The 22965-nt window shown below is 43.0% G+C and overlaps 1 protein-coding gene across 1 annotated transcript in view; it reads right to left on the bottom strand.

The window, feature by feature from the left end:
- The window catches only part of CHN2 (chimerin 2), a 335941-nt gene extending 314519 nt beyond the window's left edge, over positions 1–21422 (bottom strand). The window contains exon 1 of the mRNA XM_029232904.1: positions 21142–21422. Coding sequence (XP_029088737.1) covers positions 21142–21190 — 49 coding nt within the window. The 5' untranslated portion in view covers positions 21191–21422. The remainder of the gene's footprint in view (positions 1–21141) is intronic.
- Positions 21423–22965: the final 1543 nt, after the last annotated feature.

Here is a 22965-nt window from a genome sequence, read left to right as displayed (position 1 = left end):
TCTTGTTTGTTGTCCAGAGGCCATACCTATGCTACTGTGTGTAAGAATCCCCATGTCAAGCTTCTGGCATCTTTAAGAGGGTACTGAAAACTCAGGAGATAGTGGCCAGGAGGGGTAGCAACTTAAGGGAAAAGTTTCAAACTGCAAATATTTATAAATGATAAGAACCTTACAAGTTCTACCAAGTTCCACCAAGTCCACACTCACTACCAAATCTTGGGCTGTAAACTCCTTTGTGGTGAGGTTCATATCTCTATTCATTCAGCCATTCATCCAAAAACTGTTCTTAAGAAGCTAGTATATGGCAGGCCCTCTGCTAGTAGCTGGTGACCTGAGGGTCCCTGCCTTTATGGAGTGACAATCCACTGGGGACAAACTCTGAACAAGAAATTACAAGGACGCTGCTTCCCATCTTTGTGTTGCCCAGAGCCACACACGGTGGCTGGCACAAGTATGCACTCAATTTTTATGGAAAAGAGAAGGGGAAAAGGTTGGAGAAAGCAAGGATGAAAAGAATAAGGCTTGAAGTATTGCCACTTCCTTACCAATCTTACAGATAAAATATTTGGGTAATTAATTTGTTAAATAAGGGATACTCAACACTGAATTAGTATACACCATATACTCAAACATACCTCTACCTGGAATTATGACTACTACACATATTTAGAAATGACAATGTTTCCAGTAATGTAACCCATAGCAAATTAGAATCTTGTCAATAAATTGGTGGAGATTAGGGCCACTATCACAGAAAGAGAAACACCACACTCTACTGATTGAGGATAATGAGCTCAAGGAATAGAAGGGACAAAAAATGCTCTTTAAGAACAGAGGTCAACTTGAAGGCTCCTGTCAAAGAGTTAATACTGATCCAGAAAGCTTTCCATCCTGGTAGAAGTGAGGCTTCCTGGAAAAGTCAGATGTTAATGATGCTACAACATGTAGCCAAAGGAGTAATGGGCCAAAGGGCCAAGAGAGGTTACCCCAATTCTGCATTTAGAAAAGGAAGTAAGAACATTAACAAAAGTGTGATGGCTGCTGTGTGTGGGGAACCATATCAAGCCACTGGGTGGTACAAGGGTCATAAGACCCAAGACCTTCTCTCAAGGTGCTTACTATTGATTAGTCAAGAGCCACAGAAAAGGAGGTCACACTTAAGAAGAAACCAAAGTATAAAAGGGGAATAGGATTGAAGTGACTCATTTTTTTGTGTGGTACATGGGCCTCTCACTGCTGTGGCCTCTCCCGTTGCAGAGCACAGGATCCGGACGTGCAGGCTCAGCGGCCGTGGCTCATGGGCCTAGCTGCTCCGTGGCATGTGGGATCTTCCCAGACCGGGGCACGAACCCACGTCCCCTGCATCGGCAGGCGGACTCTCAACCACTGTGCCACCAGGGAAGCCCTGAAGTGACTCATTTTTGAAAGTAAGAAAGTATTTCTTCAACAGGGGCTTGGCAGCATCCAGAAATACCATCTTCAGCATCAGGAAAGCATGACCACAATGACCACAGCTTCATTTCATTAAAGTCACTTGCATTTCTGTCCTCAGGTGAATGAACAGAGACACTGCTGACCAGACTAAACAGGGGGAATTACTGCTCGTGTATGTGTGTGCGCGCGCGCACGTCTGTGTCTGTGTGTGCGCTCATGTGAGAGAATACTAAAGTGGCATATTTTTGTAAAGAGTTCTTATCTTTTAAGATAACAACTGAAATATTTACAGACGAAATAACACCAGGCCTGAGACCTGCTTCAAAATGATCCGAACTATAGGGGTTGAGTTTAGACAAGAGCAGGCCATGAGTTTACAATTGTTCAAGTTGGTTCATTATACTTTTCTCTTTACTTTAAGTATATTTAAAATGCTCTATATAAAAAGTTATTTCCAAAGTGGAGAAGGAGTGGGGGAGGAACATATTAGGAGTATGGGAGTAACAGATACACACCACTCTACATAAAATAGATAAGCAACAAGGATTTGCTGTATAGCATAGGGAACTTTATTCAATATCTTGTAATAACCTATAATAGAATATAATCAGAAAAAAACTGAATTGCTATGCTGTACACCTGGATTGTAAATCAACTATACTTCAATAAAAGAAAGTTATTTAAAATACAAATTGGTAATAAAAGCCTGCTGAATATGTAGGAAAAGATGAACTTTGAAATCAGCTTTTAATAAAATAGTTATTCGACGTAAGTTTAAAAATGAACAAAAGCTCCTTGAAAACTATTATTGAGCGTAAATACGAGGTTTCCATAGGGTGCCATGTATACCACAACCATGCCTTGAGCAAGGACGCTCAATTGTTACATCTTCGGGGTTCTAGGCCAATTTATAATCTGTTTTTCAAACTGCCAGTTGCCACCTGATAGTGAAATCAATTTGTGGGCGCTGACCAGTTTTTAGATGAATGAATTAGAATACAATAGAAAAGAAAATACAGCACATCACACATGAAGGGGTAAGTACAGCTTGTAGAGCTTTCTCACACACACAGAGTGTTTAGTCTACTCTCAATACAATAGCCAGAATGGTTCTTGGTTAAAACCCAAGTCAGATCATGTCATTCTTCTAGAATCTTATGGATTACCAAGGGATAATGGATCTCAGAGTAAAAGCCCAAGTCCTTACAATGGCCTGTACAGCCCACCGTGATCTGCCCCACCCCCCTTCTGCTCAGTCCTATTTACCCCTTATTCACCCCAGACCCATTGATATTACTTCTGTTCCTGGAACACATCAGGCACACGCCCGCATGCAGGCATCTGTAACTGCTGTTCCCTCTGTCCGAAATGCTCTTCCTCCAGATATCTGCGTGCTGGCTCCCTCACCATCAATGTCATCTTCTCAGTAAGGCCTTCCCTGACCACACAGTTTAATAATCAGACACCACCCCCCACTATTTCCTATCTCCCTTCCTGCTTTATTTTTCTCCATAGACCTTACCACCTTCTAATATATTAAGGAAATTGTAAGTTATATATAATAATGTTGCATATATTTCATAAATATACAGATTACATATAGTTTCTTTGGTTTATTATTTCTCTGTATTTAGAAGCTCTATAAGGACCAGAATTTTTGTCTGTTTTGTTCACTGCAATAATATTTCTAACACTTAGAACATCATAAATACTCAATAAGTACACACTGAATTATGTGTGTGTGTGTGTGTGTGCACACACGGTGTCTGTGTGTTCTGGGTTGTAGTATAAAATATATTTCTTAGTGTAAGAAATTCCGAAAGGCTTGTATAATATTCCCCTGGAGCACACTTGGGATATCTCTGGGCTTACTGTAAGGACTGAAAAGTGGGTGCAGGAAAGGTACGCAGTAATTCTTCATATCTTACAGACCAGGTGCCAGGAGCAAATGGGGCCAGTGATAACTGCTATGTGCAGTACGCGTGGGAGGACAGAGGGTTGTTCCCTTCAGCACACCACCAAAACACTGTAAACTGGCAAGAGGATATCGGCAGAGTCACAAAATAATTTTCAAGACCCTCAGAGATGATCTGGTCCACCTAATAATTCGACAGATGAGCATCAAAAATTTACAAAATGATGATGTAATTGGCCCCAGGCCATATGAAAAGCAAATGCCGAGACAGAACTAGCATAGACCTGGGTCACATGACCCCTTGTCCAACGATCCTCACACACTCTGGCCTGCCATAAAAATGAAAAACAGGAATCTGCTCTCCAAAAGCCTTCTGCCTGTTCTCTTTTCTTTGGAAATAACCTGAGATTCTTTCTCCAATTAGGTGCCAGTCATCTATTCCACTCAAGCCTTCACAATTTGCGGGGCTTTCTGTTTTAAAAACAAAGAGCTGCTAATGATCACCGTTTCTCATAAATCAAAGCTTTAAAAATTCCTCACCATAGCAACCAGGAGCGGTTGAATCAGCTGCTATTACTCCCTGAATTTCTAATAAAACAATTCCAACTTACACCAGGCTCAGGGGTGTTAAAGTCAGTTGAGAATCAAAACCTTCAACCCTCACTGTCCTACTTTTCATTAGAGCTGAAGAATCCATCCATTTTTTAATGAATGGCTCATAACCATAAAACAAAATGTTTCAAACCATAAGGCACTAACAAGTGAAAACAATGCATCAGTAAAAGCTGTCAGTCACCTTAACTTGGAAGGGAAGCAGATACATTTTTTTGTCAGGGACCGAATATTATTACAGAATGAATAGGTTCACTAATCGTTAGGTTCTCAACTAGACTAAATAAGTCATTTGACTGGGGGAGGCCAGGTTTCTTAGAACTCTCAGTATTTCTAGGTGCCCTTAGAGATTTCCAGGGCTGCAGACATTCTTGACATACCTGTGGCAGACACTTTCGGTTCCTCCACCCTCCTTCACAGAACCCTGCTCCCTCCAGATGTCCTCACTCTTCCAGAGGAGGCTGGCCCCATCTCCATTCCAGGAAGGGGGTCATGACTGGACTGTGCACCACGGGAATCCTATTCTTGCCAGTGATTGGCTCGCATATGAGCATGTGAGAAAACTGTGACCAATGAGGCAAGGGGAAGTCTGCTCGGGGGAGGAATGCTTCTGAGACAGGTGTTCTTACTTTCCACCAAGTCAGGAGGAAAATATTATCCCTTTTCTCTTTATAAACGTGATGCCAGGGACTGCCGATGTCATCTTGATGCCAAAAGGAGAGTAAAGCTGAGGACAGAGCCCATCCACCAAGAGGGAGAGCCCACAGAACTGCAGAGAAGCAGACAGAGTGGAATGCCACAGTGTATAGTATCCCTATCTCCCACTTCTTTGCAGGTTTTCTGCAGAAGCATCCTAACCCATGCAATAATCACGCCCTGGAATGTTCTAGTCAGGAAATTAGGAAGTGTGAATGCGTTAGCATGAGAAATGAGAAATGTGTCAGCATGAGAAATGTGTCAGCATGAGAAAAATTACACGCACAGGATGTCTCAAGGACAGTGTGTCTTTTGTCAGGGAAAGCTTGGCCAGGGACCCACACCTGGGGTGAGACGTGAGGGCAGCTGCAGAGGCCAGCACAAGGCACAATACCTTGCCCACGTAGTCGCAGGGGACTCAGGGCATCCAGATTTCCCCTGAGGGAGGACACAGAACAACAAATCCACTGTAGCCCGTACCCACTTCCTCCTCTGGGCGCCAAGAAAATACTGCAAATGGGACCTTAAGGAAAGAACTAAGGAAGACGTTTCCGTACTTGCTTTGCCTTCACACTCCCATGAATGGGTACTTATGTGGATCTTGTGTGGGTACCCATCTTAGCTCTCCCATGGGGAGGAAGAAAGAGGACAGGCCATGAACAGGTTGAAGGGGAGCCAGTCATCGTATAAATTCATACAAGCCTTTGAAGATTGAAGCCTGTCCATGAAAGTGATGACCCAGGGACTCTGCTCCCCAAAGATGCCAGTCTCTAATTCCGTAAGCTCCCCAGCAGAGCCAGATATTCCTCCAACCAACGGGAAGTCTATCTTGCTCTAGGAGACTCTAAACTTGTGGGGAAAGGAGGATTTCTACAACAACCTGGTACTCAAAACCAACAGGTCTTTTTAAAATGCTTATTGATTGGATTCATTGTAGTGAGCTCTATGTGGTTCTAGAAAATTTCATATTTGTAATATTCATATTTTACATCTGATCTGATCAAATGCATTTTTCTTTACTTGTTCAGGGTGAAAGTAAGCACTGTCAGAACGGCTGAGACAGCTGTACCCATGTAATATTTTAGTCTTTCTAACAAAGTATTTACAGTACAATACTGTGATCTGACATGATCAAAGGGTGCCAGCTCTTTGATTAGAAACAACAAAAGAGCCAACAGATGATACCCTTGGAAACGTTTGCACATGCATCCATCTAGTGGGGCATGGAAGAGAGGAAGAGAGGCATCACTGCGCTGATAACATCCAGCAGAACCATGTACACAGTGGGAAACTTGGTTCCCAGATGACCGCCGTTCCACTTGGAGGGCATAAGAGTTGTGCCCAGGGCTTGAAAAGCTGCATAAAAATCTAATTAACTAGTCATGAGAAATGCATTAATTGCTTTGTCCAGCATCAGCAGAGACCTGCTGCTGTCCCTCATTTTTCAGCCAGAGGAGGGAGGACACCGTGGCCTTTAGGGGACACTGGGGAAGGAGGTATCTGCCTAGTGCAGGCAGAGCTGACCCTGAGAACCAGCCACAGAGAACACGTTTCTGTGGAACCTTTACAGGAGATGGGAGGCTGGCAGCAGAAAAAGATGAATGTGCAAACAAAAATGGGAAGAGGAGAGGTACCTCCATGTGTTGATAAAGATATCAGTGAATACTGGAGTGAATGCCTCCTATATGATTACAAGCATCCTATCTGGAAAGGACTTGATCTTTAAGTATATTCCAGTCTTTTCACCCTCTCATGCCTACTCTATTAATTTTTTGGCCTCTTTTAAATAACGGGTTTACTGAGATATAATTCACACACCTACAATTCACCTCTTTAAAAGTGTACAGTTCAGGGCTTCCCTGGTGGCGCAGTGGTTGAGAGTCCGCCTGCCGATGCAGGGGACACGGGTTCGTGCCCTGGTCTGGGAGGATCCCACATGCCGTGGAGCGGCTGGGCCCGTGAGCCATGGCTGCTGAGCCTGTGCGTCCGGAGCCTGTGCTCCGCAGCGGGAGAGGCCACAACAGTGACAGGCCCGCGTACCGCAAAAAAAAAAAAAAAAAAGTGTACAGTTCAATGACTTTTAGTGTAATCACACACAGGTGCAACCATTATCACAATCAATTTTAGAACAATTTCATCACCACCAAAAGAAAGCCATACCCATTAGCAGTCACTCTGGTTTCCCTCCAACCCTCCCAGCAGGAGGAAATAACTAATCGACTTTCTGTCGCTATGATTTGCCTATTCTGGACATTTCACATAAGTGGAATCATACAGTATGTGGTCTTTCTTAGCTGGCTTCTTTCACTTAGCATAATGTTTTCAAGGTTCATCCTTGTTGTAGCACGTATATTTTATCCGTTTAAAACAAATTTCTCTATAGCGCTCCCTGTTGAACTCTAGCTTTACTACTTATGTTCCTTGAGTGTTCACTATTCACTCCTGAAAAATGCCTGTGAACTACAAATCAAGTTTAAAAAGAAGTCCTGGTTCAGAAAAGTCTATGTAATTTTTCTGGGAGTCTCCTATTGCAACTAAATGCAAATAATCTATATTATCAGTTTAAAAAATACGAATTTTCTAAAAATCATTAAAGGCATGCAGCTAATGTGAAACAGTGATGGAATTTACATCACTTACAGAACTGATTTACCTACAAGAGATAAAAGAGGGACTATAGCGGCATTCCTTTGATAGACTTGGGATACTGACATATTCATTTACTCAACAACTAGTTATTGAGTGCCTACTACATGCCAGACACAGTCCTAGGCACTGGGGATTGACTGAACAAAACAGACAAAAAATATCCACCATCATGGAGCATGGATTTTAGTGATATGTGATGAAATCATTTCAAGAAAGAAAACCAAGGGAATAATAAGCAGGAAATTCAAAGTAGTGGTTACTCTGGAGGGAGGACACGGAAGGGGAGGGTGGGACGCATTGGGAGATTAGATTTGACATAAATACTCTACCATGTGTAAAATAGATAGCCAGTGGGAACCTGCTATATAGCACAGGGAGCTCAGCTCAGTCCTCTGTGATGACCTAGATGGGTGGGATGGGGGGGGATGGGAGTGAGGTCCAAGAGGGAGGGGATACAGGGATACATATAGCTGATTCACTTCATTGTACAGCAGAAACTAACACAACATTGTAAAGCAATTTTACTCCAATTAAGAAAGAAAGAAAGAAAGAGAGAAAGAGAGAAAGAAAGAAGGAAGCAAGGAAGGAAGGAAGGGAAGAAAGAAAGAAAGAGAGAAAGGAAGACAGAAGGTGGGGGAGGGAAGGGAGAAGGGAGAAGAGAACCCAGGAAGATGCAAGGGAACAAGGTGTTTTAGGTTGGGTGGTAGCTCTCCTTATGTGAGTTACCTTGCTGTGCTTTGTAACTTGCATGTCTATTACAGATATTCAGTTGTATATATTGATTATTACATCAAATTTGATTTATAAAAGAGCCACTCCTCTGGATTGGAAAGTATAAACAGTGATGTGCCTTTGGATGAGAGATTTATCCAGGCTCATTTAAAATGTTTATGGGAATATGGGATGCACAGTGAAGTCTCACACTGAGTGGAGAAATTCTAAACTGGTGGGATTACGCTTCAAGATTTTGAAAGGCTGTTGAAGAAGAGCAAAATAATATATTTAGAAGAGATTTTTCCAGTTATATTAGATGATCATGAACTCTGGATGATCAACTTATCACCCAGGAAAGAAATCTATGGAGCATCTATTAGAATGGGAACTTCATGAGACCAGAGACTTTTACGTTTTGTTCACAAATTTTCAATTTTCAAGTTTCTTTCACAAACATATTCCCATTTGATTCTCACAAACAGGTATTATTAGCCCATTTCATGGATGAGAAAATGGAAATTCAGAGGGGGCCAAGTTAACACAGCCGTTGGTGCTAGTGTTTGGGCCAGATCCCCTTCACAGCACGTGATACATGACACATCACCCTTGAAGTCCAGGGTTCAAATGAACCCACATTTATTTACAAAGCCAGGAATGGATGTTAAAAATAAGTTTCAGAGAGTTACATTCAAAGCAATAAAAAGAAATACAAGTCCACTCTGAGGACAGAAAATGGATGGAACTCATTACTATAAGAAGAAGCACAAGCTAGAGCTACATATGCTCTCAGAAACATGTTTACATGAATTCCTGAATGACAGATTTACACTCAGTTATTTATGAAAAATAAGATATCTGCAGGGCATCTCTTCCCTGAAAGACTGCTGTGCATTTTTACAAAATACCCCTTAATGTTATTCCTGGGGTTAGAATATAGAACCAAATAAGTACGGTGGCAAGCATTATGTTCTTGTGACAAATTACATTGTCTAGTTCCAAATCATGTCTTCCGTTCATAATTCCCTAGGATTTGCTGTGGTTATGCTCCTAATCTGAACCTGATATTATTTCAAGAGAGTTGACAAAGCCACTGTCAATTGCTTTTTCCTCTGAGGAAGAAATCACATTTGCTTTAAAAAAAAATAAAAAGAAAGAAAAAAAAGCACGTGGGTTAGTTTGGTCGCTTAAAACAAGCATAGGGCTCTCACAGGGACAAAGTTCAACCCTCAGGCACATCACATAAGAAGAAAACCCCTCTGTGCCCAGGTTACTGACAGTACCTTCAACCCTAGATATGGATCACGAGGGAGATAACCAGAGGACACCTGATTGAACTCACCAGACCCCCAACAAGAACCTAACTGCTCACAGCACTTCCTGAAGGAGACATCATAATGCTCTCTTTGCACGTGAAAGTCAGCAAAATAGTATTATTTACCCAATAAACACGGTTTTACAGTCTCACTGTCTGCAGGGACAAACACTGTAGAACAAAATGGCTAATTTTTCTGTAATAAAATGAATTTGAATGAGCAACTTAAATCAATGTTAGGCAGCCAAATTATGTGTATTAATATCTACACATCATTAGCAAAATCCCAAGTGACTTTTTCATTACCGAAAGTAATGCTAGGCTTGACTTTTCACTTCCCTTGATATTAACATACATTTGGTGGGAAATAACTTTTGTTTGAAACCCAATCCACTTTGGCTTTCTGTGTATACATATACACATAAACACACACATATAGACATATACCATGCGTGTACATGCGTGTATACACATATGCATACTCATGGCAAGAAGCTTCAGGTCAAGAGAAAATGTGTTCCTTATTCTCTCATCTTCTCTTTCCAACTTCATAGCATTATCGCATGGCAGGCTTTCTTTAGAAAGAGGGGTATACATAAAACTCACAAGTAAATATGTAAAGTCTAGAACTATCGTGAAGCAAAAACCAAAAATAAACAAAAAACAAAGCACAAAACCTATATAAACAAGAATCTGATGAAACTCCCAGTTTGTCCCTCTCTATAGTATTTCATTTCAAAGTCACTGTACAGACCCAGAAAAATGAAGGACGTCTCTCAGTGTCTGAGACTAATCCAAAACAGGGACTTAAGAATCAGGGCTGAACTGGACCTGGGGGGTGGGAGGGAGGGTAAGTTTCTGGCTTGGAAAGTGGACAGGACGGCAACCATGAGAGCCACTGAGCCAAGCAGCAGGGATTCTGTGAGAAAGGCTAGAACATTCTCACTGGAGTTGTCCAGACCAGTGCTGTCTAATCCAAATATAATGTGAGCCACATATGTAATTTTAAATATTCTGGCAGCTACATTAAACATTTTTAAATAAGTTTCTTAAAATATGTTTTCTTTTAACCTAATATCCAAAAAATGTTATCATTTCAAAATATAATCAATATAACAAAGTTATTCATGAGACATTTTACATTCTTTTTGTTTTGTACGAAGTCTTCAATTCTGGTGTGTATTTTAGCTTGCAGCCCATCTCAGACTAGCCACATTTCAAGGGCTAAATTGCCCAGGTGGCTACCATATTGGACAGTGCAGGTCTAGGTCTTGAGAAGGCCCTTACAGGTCAGTGTTGCAGCCCTCACACTCTAGTAGATGCTGCAGAAGATTTACCCCCAAAACCATGCTCCCTGCTTCCTGCTTACTTGCTGCCCCCAAAATTGATCTTTCTCAGGTTTATTCCCTGGAAACAAAATTATTTAAGAAAAAGCACTTTACATTGTTAGAGTGGCATTATGTGAAATAACTAAGAAGTGCTAGGTTTCCTTTCCTTGAAGAAGATAGTGTTCAGCCAGGACTGAGGGTAGTCCTCAGGGCAATGATGGGGCATGATGAAATCTAGGTACTGGGCCTCTGAAGAGAAAAGAACTATGTAAGGTTATCACCCAAGTGATTCTGTGATTCATACTGCCTGAAATTTGTGATCTGAGTCATATCAATAAAGAACAAGCATTCATGCCACAGGCTTCTGGCTAGTGTGGTTTCTGAGGCCACTGGCCTCAACATCCACCTCTTTCTTGACAGCTGCTTGACACTTGAAAGATACCCTCCACCTTTCCATTTTTTTGTTCCACTTGAAGATGGTAACAGAAGTTCAAGGAGGAGGGCAGCTTCCTTTTCGTAGGAACTGTCATGTTCCTGCATCTTATATGCACGCATCTCCCCCCAATTAAATGTACTGAAAATTCCAAAAGCTAACTTTATTTTCCAAAAACCAGTGCATTTTCTTTGCCCTGTATGTGGGCTTTTGCAGAAGCAAAATACTTCTAGGCAAATGGTTTGCTGATGGCCAAGTTGGCAGAAAATCTCTTTTAAATAGCATAGCTTAGATATGCCACTAGCAACCTCAGTCCACACATTCACAATTTCCCTATTTTATTTATAATTTTGGGGAAGAAGTGCAGTTATAAGATCCAAACTTCTTCTGGATATGGCATTTTTTTCCTCTTGGAGGGTGAAATTACAACTCACTGTGGGTTTATTTCAAAAAGAAATGGAGCTGCCATTAAGGAAGCTACAGACCATTTTTTAAAAAGCTTGAATCAAACTTCAGGACTAGCAGTGTTTATCAACATTTTAATTACTCTCCCCAACATTATATTCTAGCTGTCATTGCACAGTTTGCCTCAAAGTTATGAAAACATTACTTACGAAAAGCCAATTTGCAAAATTAGTAAAATCCAACCCAAGCAGCACAAGGAGCAAACACAAGAATGGGTGAACATTTTATCAAATTTTCTATCCTTAGCTAATTAATTTTACATTAGTAAAGTCCCTGTCTTAGAACTTCATACCCTGTCTACGAGTGTTGCCCAACAGAATCTTTTGCAGAATGGTGGAAATGTTCTATTTCTGCATGGCCTAATATGGTAGCCACTACCTACCACAGTAGTACCATGTGTGCTACTGGGCCCTTGAAATGTGCCTACCACAACTGAGGAAACGAACGTTTTTAATTTAAACTGAAATAGCTACATGTGTCTAGTGGTTACCGTATTGGACAGCATAGCTATATATAGTTAGGGCAGACACCAGATCACTTAAGTCTCTGTCTCTGTTGACACAACAGCCTTGAGTTCTAAGGCCCATTTAACATACAAAGTGCTTTATGACTTCTTTGTTGAAAATATTAAATAATTAAATAGAACAGCCTGTATGAAGCCAGACAGAAAAAACATCTGCGAGAAGTTCTCTAAGGATGATAACTACTCTTTAGGATGAGCCAGGAAGGAGGATGGAGAATGATGTTCTGGAAACGTGGGTCCTAGACTACAGTTCAGCTCTAGCCCCACCATCAACTAGGTGAGCGGCACTGGGCAGTTCCTGGAGTTCTTTGGACCCTGATTCTCTTGCTTATACTATGCTGGCATCTTCTAAGCAACCTCCAAGGTCCCTCTTTGGTCCAAACCTACAGTGAAAAGTCAGGTCAATCCAGGTCGGGAGAAAAAAACCAACAATTCTCAGGCAGAAATTGTTGTGTGTGTTCTGCCTGAACTGCTTCTGTAATTTCAGCTCCTTTACGCTTTCACTTAAGATATAAGCTAAGAAATAGACATTCTGCTGCCTGAGGATTCAGAATCTGGGAGTTTCATGAGATGATAACAGGACTTGATATGCTCACACAAAATGGAACGCTTTTGAAATGCCAGTGAAGAAAATCAACTGAATGCTAAGTAGTACTTTTCTTTTTTTGCCTAATTTTTTTCTTTCACTGAGAAAATTTTCAAACCTTTAGAAAAGTTGCAAGAATAGTACAATGGATACCTATATACCCTTCACCTTGCAAGACTATTCTCAAGTATAGATACTCACAAGTCCAATATCCTGGGTGTTCACTCTGAAGAGTAATGACGTGATAACACCTCCCAGTTCGTATTGCTGGTGAGAATAAGCTTTGGTCAGACTGAGGTGAGGGTCTGGCTAACTACTGAGGGCAACAAAATAAAGCACAAGTATGTAACTATATTTTCTCTGTCAACCATGAGCATGGATTTCAGCGGTAAACTCTAATGTCAGCAACTTTGTAAATAGATAGAAATGAACCAACCCCTTAAGTTTCAAGAGGGAAAAGCATGATCTTTGAAATTAGGAAGACTTTCCTCTAATCCTATCACCTCAAATCCAAGCCCCATCCCTCTCTGAACCTATTTCTTTGTTTACAAAATGGGATATAATGTCTACCTCAGAGAAATATTGTGAAAATTGTGTGAGATAATGTAAACAGAATGACACTTAGCAGCCATTCAGTAGTGTTACTTGCTTTTACAGTTTACTACGCATTTTCCCAAACAATACTTCAGGAATGACAACCCCATGGGATAAATTCGTCAGATATCACTATTTCTGGTTTACAGCCAAGAGGACTGAGGCTCAGAGACATTAAGGGAAGGAGACAGGGAAAAGAGAACTGGCCTCTAATAAGCAGGCGTGCTGGCCAGGTCTGCAGAGGGGATGCTTCTATCACCTCTGTCGATGCTCATCTCAGCTCCAGAAACAGACTCTCACAACTGCAGTTTGCAGCGAGGCATTTAAGGCTCAGAGGGGCTAACTTCACCAAAGACCACATAGCTAGCTAGTTGGTTTGGTTAAGTATCTGGTTAAAGTGCCTATGTTAAGAGATTAGGGGCCTTGGTAAAGGGTTCAAGGGCCTTGGTTAATGGTTTAAGGGTCCTGGTTAAGGGCTTAAGGGCTCTGACAGACGATTTAAGGGCTTTGGTAAAAGATGTAGGTGCCCTGGCTAAGGGTTTAAATATCCTGGTTAAAGGTTTAAATGTCCGGAATCTTCTGATTCCACATTTATGGCTCTTCCTACAACATCTAACGAAGACATATTTCAGAAGGTGGGATCTCTCCCCAGCTCAAGGAAGCAGACTGTTTCTCCAGGTCTATTTGATTCTTTTTTTTTTTTTTTTACATTGGAGTATAATTGCTTTACAATGTTGTGTTAGTTTCTGCTGTACAACGAAGTGAATCAGCTATATGTATACATATATCCCCTCCCTCTTGGACCTCCCTCCCACCCACCCCCCATCCCACCCATCTAGGTCATCACAGAGCACAGAGCTGAGCTCCCTGTGCTATATAGCAGGTTCTCACTAGCTATCTACTTTACACATTGTAGTGTATATATGTCAATCCTAATCTCCCAATTCATCCCACCCTCCCCTTCCCCTGTGTCCACCCAACCATTCTCTACAACTGCGTCTCTATTCCTGCCTTGCAAATAGGTTATTCAGTACCATTTTTCTAAATTCCACATGTATGCATTAATATATGATATTGGTTTCTCTCTTTCTGACTTACTTCACTGCGTATGACAGACTCTAGGTCTATCCACCTCATTACAAATAGCTGAATTTCGTTTCTTTTTATGGCTGAGTAATATTCCATTGTATATATGTGCCACATCTTCTTTATCCATTCATCTGTCGATGGACACTTAGGTTGCTTCCATGACCTGGCCATTGTAAATAGTGCTGCAATGAACATTGAGGTGCATGTGTCTTTATGAATTATGGTTTTCTCTGGGTATATGCCCAGTAGTGGGATTGCTGGGTCATATGGTAGTTCTATTTTTAGTTTTTTAAGGAACCTCCATATTGTTCTCCATAGTGGCTGTATCAATTCAGATCTATCTGATTACGCCAGGCAAGTGGCATCTCGCCTCTCTCCTCGACGAAATGCTCTCCTCCACAGGCCCACCAAAGGCATGGGGTGATTGGCGGCCTGCACAGTGAGTGGGCGACATCTCAATTCCAGGAATCTGATCAATGCCCCCTCTGACCTGAGGTGATGATGACATTTTAAATAAGGTTATTAATTGAACACCTTTCTTAGAGAATGTCTATGGGAACTCAGACACTGGATGATTGAAAATAACACTTTAAACTGTGGAGGTGATACTGTGAATGGGCTGAAGTTGGGTGACTTTGACAGGCCAAACTGCTGAAGCAAGGCCATGCTGTCATTAGGCCATACTGTAAAGACTATATTAGAAGATTGGTCCCCACGAAGGTGTTCAATTAGTAATAAATGAGGGAAGAAGCAGGTTATTCGCACAAGCAGCGGTGGATGGCTCTCCCCCAGTGCACACATGCCATCTTCAGCCTCAGAGCCCAGTGGACAGCCACACGGGTCCCCTGGCAGAGCAGACTGCATGTGGGTTCAGCACATTCCAACTGGGTTTTCCTCTAGCCATGGAAACTTTACATAAACCTCTGCTTTCGTTTGTAACTTTAAGACACATGAGTGTGTTCTGTCACACCCACCAGCCTGCACCAGAGATGGAGGCGTCCATCTTGACGCTCTGACCAGAATCCACGTGAGAACAGTAGCTGCCTTTCCCACTGAGCAAGTGGAAGGAGAAGCAGCAAGGTGCTTGGAGGACTGGGAAACTATTAACAGTAAAGTAGACCAAAGGCAGGGTTTATGAAAACATCTCTAAATAGAAATGTGACCAACGTAATAACTGATGAGAAAACCAAAAGGGAGAAAGAAAGAGAGAGAGAGAGAGAGAGAGAGGCAAGCCAACCATTCATTTTGAAAATTCAACGACATATTTTAGAAGCCATGAAATGTGAATACATTCATAAAAGATAAATCATGGGTGAATGATAGCTGGGTGCTATTAATCTTATGTCTATCACTCAGTTCCTTTCTCTTTCTTTATATCTAACTATCTTGGCAGGAATCTTAACCTTCTGGCAGAAAACGCTTTCCCAAACCATACCAAGATGACACTGCTCATGTATAGGTTTTCCAATCCTAATGTCCGGTTATTTTCACCATTGTGTGAAAACAGGAGACCCTGCAGAGCAGCAGAAGGCCCTCAGCAGGACTGACACTCAGGCCAAGCCCCAGGAGGCAGTGCAAAGAACACATTGTTCAGTTAAACCCCACAGAGACTGGCCTCAGAAAATACGTGGGGTTTGCATCCCCCAAAAGTTGAACAAATGTCAAGGTCATTCAAAACTCTTCATAGGGTTAGTGGGAGTGGGGGGGGGGGCATCTGGAGTTTTAACGAAAGTACACAAATCAGTGGGCCTTTGTCAAACACTGCAAACAAGCTGTCATGCTTAAGAAGAGCCTCCTTTTCTCTCAGATTTTATATCACTGGGTTCATCTCAGGTACCACAAAGTACAGTGAAAATCTAATAAGTTAAAATAAGCTGTGGAAAGGTCACCAGAAAAACAGCAAAAAACAATATTCAACTGAGTGAATGATTTCTCTCAGGGGATTGACTTTTAGATTGTGATTTTTAAAAATATTTGCGATGTTTTTGAAATTGCAATTTTTTGGTGCACACGATTTCAAATAAAGGTGATCAAATCTTCCTGCCGTTCCAGGTGACTGAAATTAAACTGCCAGCAGTTATCACTAAAACAAAGGTAAAGATACTTTGCTTACACATAACTGAATATTTCTGAAGTCTAAAGGACTAGAAGACTTCTCAGTGCGAATGTCTGTTTCAACAAAGATACCCTGTTTTGTAGTATTGGATCCATGGAGTTTCTAATTACATGTATATAAGTCTTGGCAGCATTACTGTAGTTCAATTTTGCCTTCTGCATCTAGGAATGTGAAAGATTTGTATATGCCGCTGGTTGTGACTCGCCAATAACAAGTAATGAAAATTCCTATTTACCATTTCTAGGATCAACACCAGTTTGACAGCAGAAAATGGCATTACTTACCTGGCACACAATTACTGTTGTAGAGAATCTGGAAAAATAAATCCCTCAATCCATTCAGGAATGTTCTTTTCCCAATTAAGGTTTCAATGACTCTGCACATAACACTGATTTTTACCTTTTTCTATTTGCATTTTAATTTCAGAAGTCCCTGTCGATTTCATTTCTATAATACAGGGTGTTTATGTTTTCAAAATCTTAACAACTTCTTATCCCAGGAGTCCCTTTATTATTTAATATTTTACTTTGTTCAGTTACTGGAAAACATCTCATAGCTTCTTTATCTATTACTTTACTTGAGTTGATTGTTTTCGTTACTTTGTGAAATTACCCATTTGGTGATCACATGACTAATATGCAAAAAGTTCTTATTTCAATTATAAAAGCAAATCTAATTCATGATTATTAAGAAATGTACTTTGCAAGTCAACCACTGTTTATTTCAGAATATAATCAAGTACCACAGGCTAGATTAAAAACTTAAGGATAGGGATTTTTTTCCCCCCGATTTAAAATAAAACAGGTAATCAAACCTTCCTGCCAACCTAGGTGACTGTGAAATTTAATCACCAGCAGTTATCATTAAAACAAAGGCAAAGCAATTTCTTTTTTTTTTTTTTTTTTTTTTTTTTGTGGTATGCGGGCTTCTCACTGTTGTGGCCTCTCCCGTTGCGGAGCACACGCTCCGGACACACAGGCTCAGCGGCCATGGCTCATGGGCCCAGCCGCTCTGCGGCATGTGGGATCCTCCCGGACCGGGGCACGAACCCGTGTCCCCTGCATCGGCAGGTGGACTGTCAACCACTGCGCCACCAGGGAAGCCCCAAAGCAATTTCTTTTACACATAATTGAATATTTCAGAAACACATTTCTAAAGAGTTCTCAGAAAATGTATTTAAAAATTAATTTTAACCTGATTATTTCATCTGTTGTGACTCAGCTGGTAATGTAGAATAAATGAGATGCTTGGGTAATGTGGTCCAACAACAGCAGGTAAGAACATATTCTCAGGAAAATCAGATAATTTTGAGTTTAATAGGAGTAAATTATTAGATTTTTACTCTTCACACAAATCCATCCAAACCTAAACCTCCCAGAAATAGAGGCTATTCCTCTAAGAGAGGTTTAACCCATGGTATTCTATTCAAGTTCACCTCTCCACATCCTGGACACAACAGAATCAACCGTTCCTTTCTCAGTGCTCAATTGCCCAAGTATGTGCTAAGGTATTGGAGAGCTGTGCCATTAAACCCATTGCTACCTGAGCAGAAAGAAAGCGTCCTATATCGCCAAAGGTGAGTGATCTGGTAGCTCTGTGCGTGAGGCTGCTGATGGGCCTATAAGCACAACTGTCCAGAGAAGAGGAACCACCAAGAAAACAGGTCAATAGCCCTAAGAAGGGAGTTGAAAATCAGGCAATGAACTTCCCTATCTCCAGACCTTTGCCTAAGATCTTACCTCTTCCTGAAATGCCTTTCCCGTGCCCTGGTTTTTGAAAACATTCCACTCATCCTTCAAGGCTCAACTCATATGTCACCCCTACTGACCCCTCACAACTGAGGTCATCACTCTCTTCCCTGCACTCTCCTCCCCATAATTTATTTTATCAAAATGGAAAACAGATTGCTATTTGCTTGTCCATCTCTGCTGCTGGATGGAGAGGGAAAGGATCCTGATGCATTTTTCTATTCCATACACTTGGGAGTATGCTTGAAACCTAAAAGAAACTTAATAAATGCTTGTTTAATGAAGCTCAAACCTCAAGACCAAACTTAACATGCAATGTAAGAGGCAGATTTGATGTGTGTTGGACTTATTTCTGTACCTAAAGTCTGAGTCAGTGAGAGCTTTCTTTTTCATTCCTCCAAGGAACAAACTTTATTCACACCAAGCACTTATTAAGTGCCACACCCTGTGCTAAACGCTCTATACACGTTACCTCACTTAATCCCCATGACATTCTTATGAAATAGTTCCTGTTATTAGCATCAGTCTCATTTATCGATGAGGAAATTGAGGCTTGGAGAAGTTAAATAACTTACCCCAAGTTACCCACTGCTGGAGCCAAACTCAAGGACAATAATCCCAGAACTTCAGAACTTGAAGGAATCCTTTAAATTATCTTCCTCACTTAACCTCCTTGAATCTGATGCTTATAACTTACTGCCTGGCACATAGTAGGCCCTCCAAAATGGTGATTAATAGATTGATGGAGTGTCCTAATTTTTCAGACTCTGGCCTTTGCCTGAGAGAACCCAGCTGCCGCCACAAACAGGCTCTATTCTTTCCTACCCAACACCTCCCACAGGTGTGAATTGCTTGTGTCGCCTGAATTATTCATGATCCACACGATGGTGAGCTTAAAAAGAGAATTCTGGATCTCAAATTTTTCAAGACAAAGTGCCTGATTAATTGGTGAATTAGCCAATAGAAGCTCATGGCCCATGGTCGAGTCATACCAAAAAATATACCTCTGCCCACTTTTTGAACTTAAGCTTTCGCATAATTTTCCAGTTTCCATTAGGATTTAAAACAGTGGTAACTAAAGCAGAAAAAAGAACCATCACAAGCATCTCTATTCTATCTACAAAGCAAGTAACATCATCTAAAGCTTATACTGTGCTGCTTCAAACCCATGTATTCTTCCTAAGGCTGAGTTAGGGTTTTCAATAACATTCCTTAAGCTGAAGGAGATCTTTCATCAAGATCTGAAAATTCAGATGCCACAGCACCTGTAATTTATACCTTCAGTAAATCATGTGATAACACTGCCTTATTGTCCTTTATCCTTTCTTCTTTCCCTTCGTCACCTCTCCCCCACCAGTTCACGTTCCTGTGGGCCATTTTCGGAGAGGGATAACCATGTGCTAATCATAAGCTAACAGCACTGTGTTTTAAATTCAACGTTAGTCAACCAACATGAACTGAGAAGCAGCAGCAGTGGTTTGGGAGCACTAAAAATAAGCTGTAGCATTTGCTGAGTTCTCAGAATTAAAACCACAGGCGGTCAACTTGTTGCTGCTCTTAATAAGACATGACTGTTCTGCCCCATTGGTTGCTACTACCAGAAACTTCAACTACATCGTACACATAACAACACTGTGCTTTTCATTAGTTGGCAGTGATCAAGAAAGGAAGTGCTATTTCCCTGGAACTAAAACCTGCCAAAAAAGATAATAAATGGCTTTCAAGTGATCACCTTGTTCCACGTCACAACTGCACCTTAGTCAAATCACCTTGCATTTATGATTTAATTAGTCACACATCTAGAGATATGGTTCCTTAATGCTTGGCTTGCTGTCCAATGCCTCCAACAAAGTGTTTCTTCTGGTGAGTTTAATTTTTGGGTAAATAATTTAAAACACACACACAATAGGAATTAATACAATACTGATATATTAAGCATTTCCATTAGGACTTCAAGACCTTCTTGACCCATGAATACTGTAAACTACACTTTAAATGTCTTATCAGCTAACACTTTAGGGTTTGTCATTAAAGTTTTCAATGACTAGCGAAGTAGAAGAATTCTACCTCATGCATCATCCTGATTAGAAACCTGTCATACTCAGAATCCAGTGGGTCTGCTTCTATTGATTCCTACTCCTTCAGATTCATTAGCAATTTGTTCTCTTCAATTAGGCCCGCTGTTCAACGTAGAAAAGCTGAAAGAAGCCCCTCCTTCCTCGGCCGCACTTGGAAAAAAAAATATGTATGCCTGGAAAGTAAAATCACAGAACATATTCCAAGAGGCCATAGAGGAAAATCACACACACACACACACACACACACACTTGCAAACGGGCAAACTGTCAGAGGCTGGCTCGACCTCGCGTCCCCTAACTCGCTTCGATCAGAACCAGAAGGAGAATTACCTCTATCTCAAACCCATACCCCAAGCGTGGGTCTCCACGGAGCTAATTTCTGAAACAAACAAAGAAAATCAAGTCTGCGAGAAGCGAGGGTTTGCTCCCCACTGCCTTGAATTTGGACATCCCGCGGAGCGGGCACCCCATAGCCAGCGGGTCGGGGCGCCCAGCGTCACCCTAACCTTCCCCGCCCCGCCAGCCCGGGTTCCAGCGGCGCCAGAAAGTGCGAGCCCGCCCCTACCCGGTTCGCTTCTCGCCTGCTGCTCCCCAAATCTCCAGAACCCCCGCGTCTGCACACTAAGGGCGCCCCGCTCCCCCACCTCTGCGCTGTCAGACGCCAGGCGCGGAGGTACTGTGGGCACCGAGGGTGCTGGCCAGCCAAACAAGTGTCACACCGGCCGCCTGCCCTCACCCCGGGAGCGGGCAAGACGGCCACAGGTAGGCTTTCTCCATCCCAGAGTGCGGGGCGAGGGCAGCGGGCGACAGACCCAGCGGGGCAATCGCGCCCGACGGGCTGAAACTCACCGGAGGACACCGAGGAGCCGGACAGGCTGGAGTTGCTAGACGCTGCCATCTCCGCGCGCCCTGCGCGACGCTGCTCCCTCAGCCGCGGTGCGGACGCCGCCGCCGCTGTCCTGGCCCGGCAGCTCGCAGCCTCCGCGGCCCCCAGCCCATGGCAAAGTCCTGGGGACGCGCAGAAAGCACCAGCCTCCGGACTCTGCCTGCACTTCCTGCTCCGCCAGATGACGCGCTGCTGCCGCCGCTATTTATTTGTGGTTTCCGTCACTCTCGGCGCCTTCGCACGCTTTTCTGCGAGTGTCGAGGGTAGGTGGGAGCGGAGGGAGGCCGAGGGGCGGCCGGAGCAGACGAATCGTGTGCCTCCAGCTGAGCCCCAGCTGTGGTGCGCGCTACCCAGCGCGCGGCTGGGACCAGGGCGCCCAGGCGGCCCCGAGACGCCCCGCCGGCTCCCCGCACCCTCCCCCCGGCTCCCGCCTCCCCGGCGGCACTTCAAGCTGCCCGGGCAAAGGCGGCGGGAGACAGACAGACAGAGCGACCTCCCCCTTCTCCCTCCTCCCTAACTCCGCTCGCGCGCACACAAAGGAAGGAGAGGAGACGCGGGAGCTCGGGGGCTGGTTCAGCTGCCGCGGGCTTGACAGCTTCTGCGACGGGGGCTGGAGGGGGAGGCTGTGGGCTGCAGGGCGGGGCGACACTGGCCCGGGGAGCCGGACCCCGAGGTGCCGGGGAAGCTGCTGGGGGGCGCGGGGCGAGCATGGCTGCGGTGCGCAGCGCGGCTCCAAAGGTTTGAGGGCGACCGGGTGTGGGGCGCGGGGGAAGGTGGCGGGACTCGCGACGCCCGGCCGGACTAGGGAGAAGCGAGACAGCCGGGGTGCGATCCAGAGGGCGAAGGCGGAGTCACTAAGGACACGATGCTAGGCGTAAGGGGGCCTGGGATGCCAGAGCGGCTATGGAGCGCTCCTTGCACTCCCCTCCAAATTGTCCTTTGTCGCTCTGGAGCTGAGGATTCCTGCCCTGCAAGAAGGTGCGTTTCCTAAAATACCCTCAAAACACCCGGCAAGCCAATCCGGCTGCTCGTAAGTACCCCAGCCATGGACAGTGCCCAACGGGTCCACTGCGCTTTTGAGATGGGCCTTCAAAGAAATAGAGACGTTCCAGATATGCCATCAGGCCCACACAAAGCCGGGTGTCAAAGAAAAAGAGGTTCTCACACTGCAGTCTTGCAAAGGATCTTCACAAAAGACTTAAGACTTAGCAGCAGGTCCAATTGTGCCCTTTCTGGATAAAACTACTCAGGTGTGTGAGAGAAAGAGACTCTGGCACAAGGTGTGTACTTTACTCCTGTATTTAAACCTAAATTAATTTCACTGGGAGGAAATATCATGCAGATTTTTTAAGTCTATTTCACGCTCCCAGCAGGGTAATCGGTTCTTTCATTCCTGAAGCCACAGAAAACTGTGAAATTTGAACAGAAATTGTTAGTTCAAAGGAAAAAGCAAACATTAAAGGAATGAAAGTACTCTCATTATGTAGCAAAGTGGAAATTGTTCACATTGTGGTTGTTCAATTTTTAAAAACATGGTTAAAAGGACATAGTCAATTTTAAAATTATCAGGAGTGACACAGGAACAGCACAGCCAATCCTAGGGGGTCCATCTCAACGAAGCACCTAACACACAGTGAATAATAAATGTTGAATAATCACAGTATGCACCCATGTCACATTTTCTAGTTGATTTAAACTTTTTTTTTTTTTATTCCCTCCAGGATGCCATCCCAGTGTATGTTCCCAATAAGGCTCTTTTTTTTTTTTTTTTTTTTTTTTTTTTTTGG

The sequence above is a fragment of the Monodon monoceros genome, unplaced genomic scaffold, assembly GCF_005190385.1.
Source record: "Monodon monoceros isolate NGI ecotype Baffin Bay Population unplaced genomic scaffold, NGI_Narwhal_1 Super_Scaffold_2, whole genome shotgun sequence".
Lineage (NCBI taxonomy): Eukaryota > Metazoa > Chordata > Mammalia > Artiodactyla > Monodontidae > Monodon > Monodon monoceros.
This window is presented reverse-complemented; position numbering and strand designations above follow the sequence as displayed.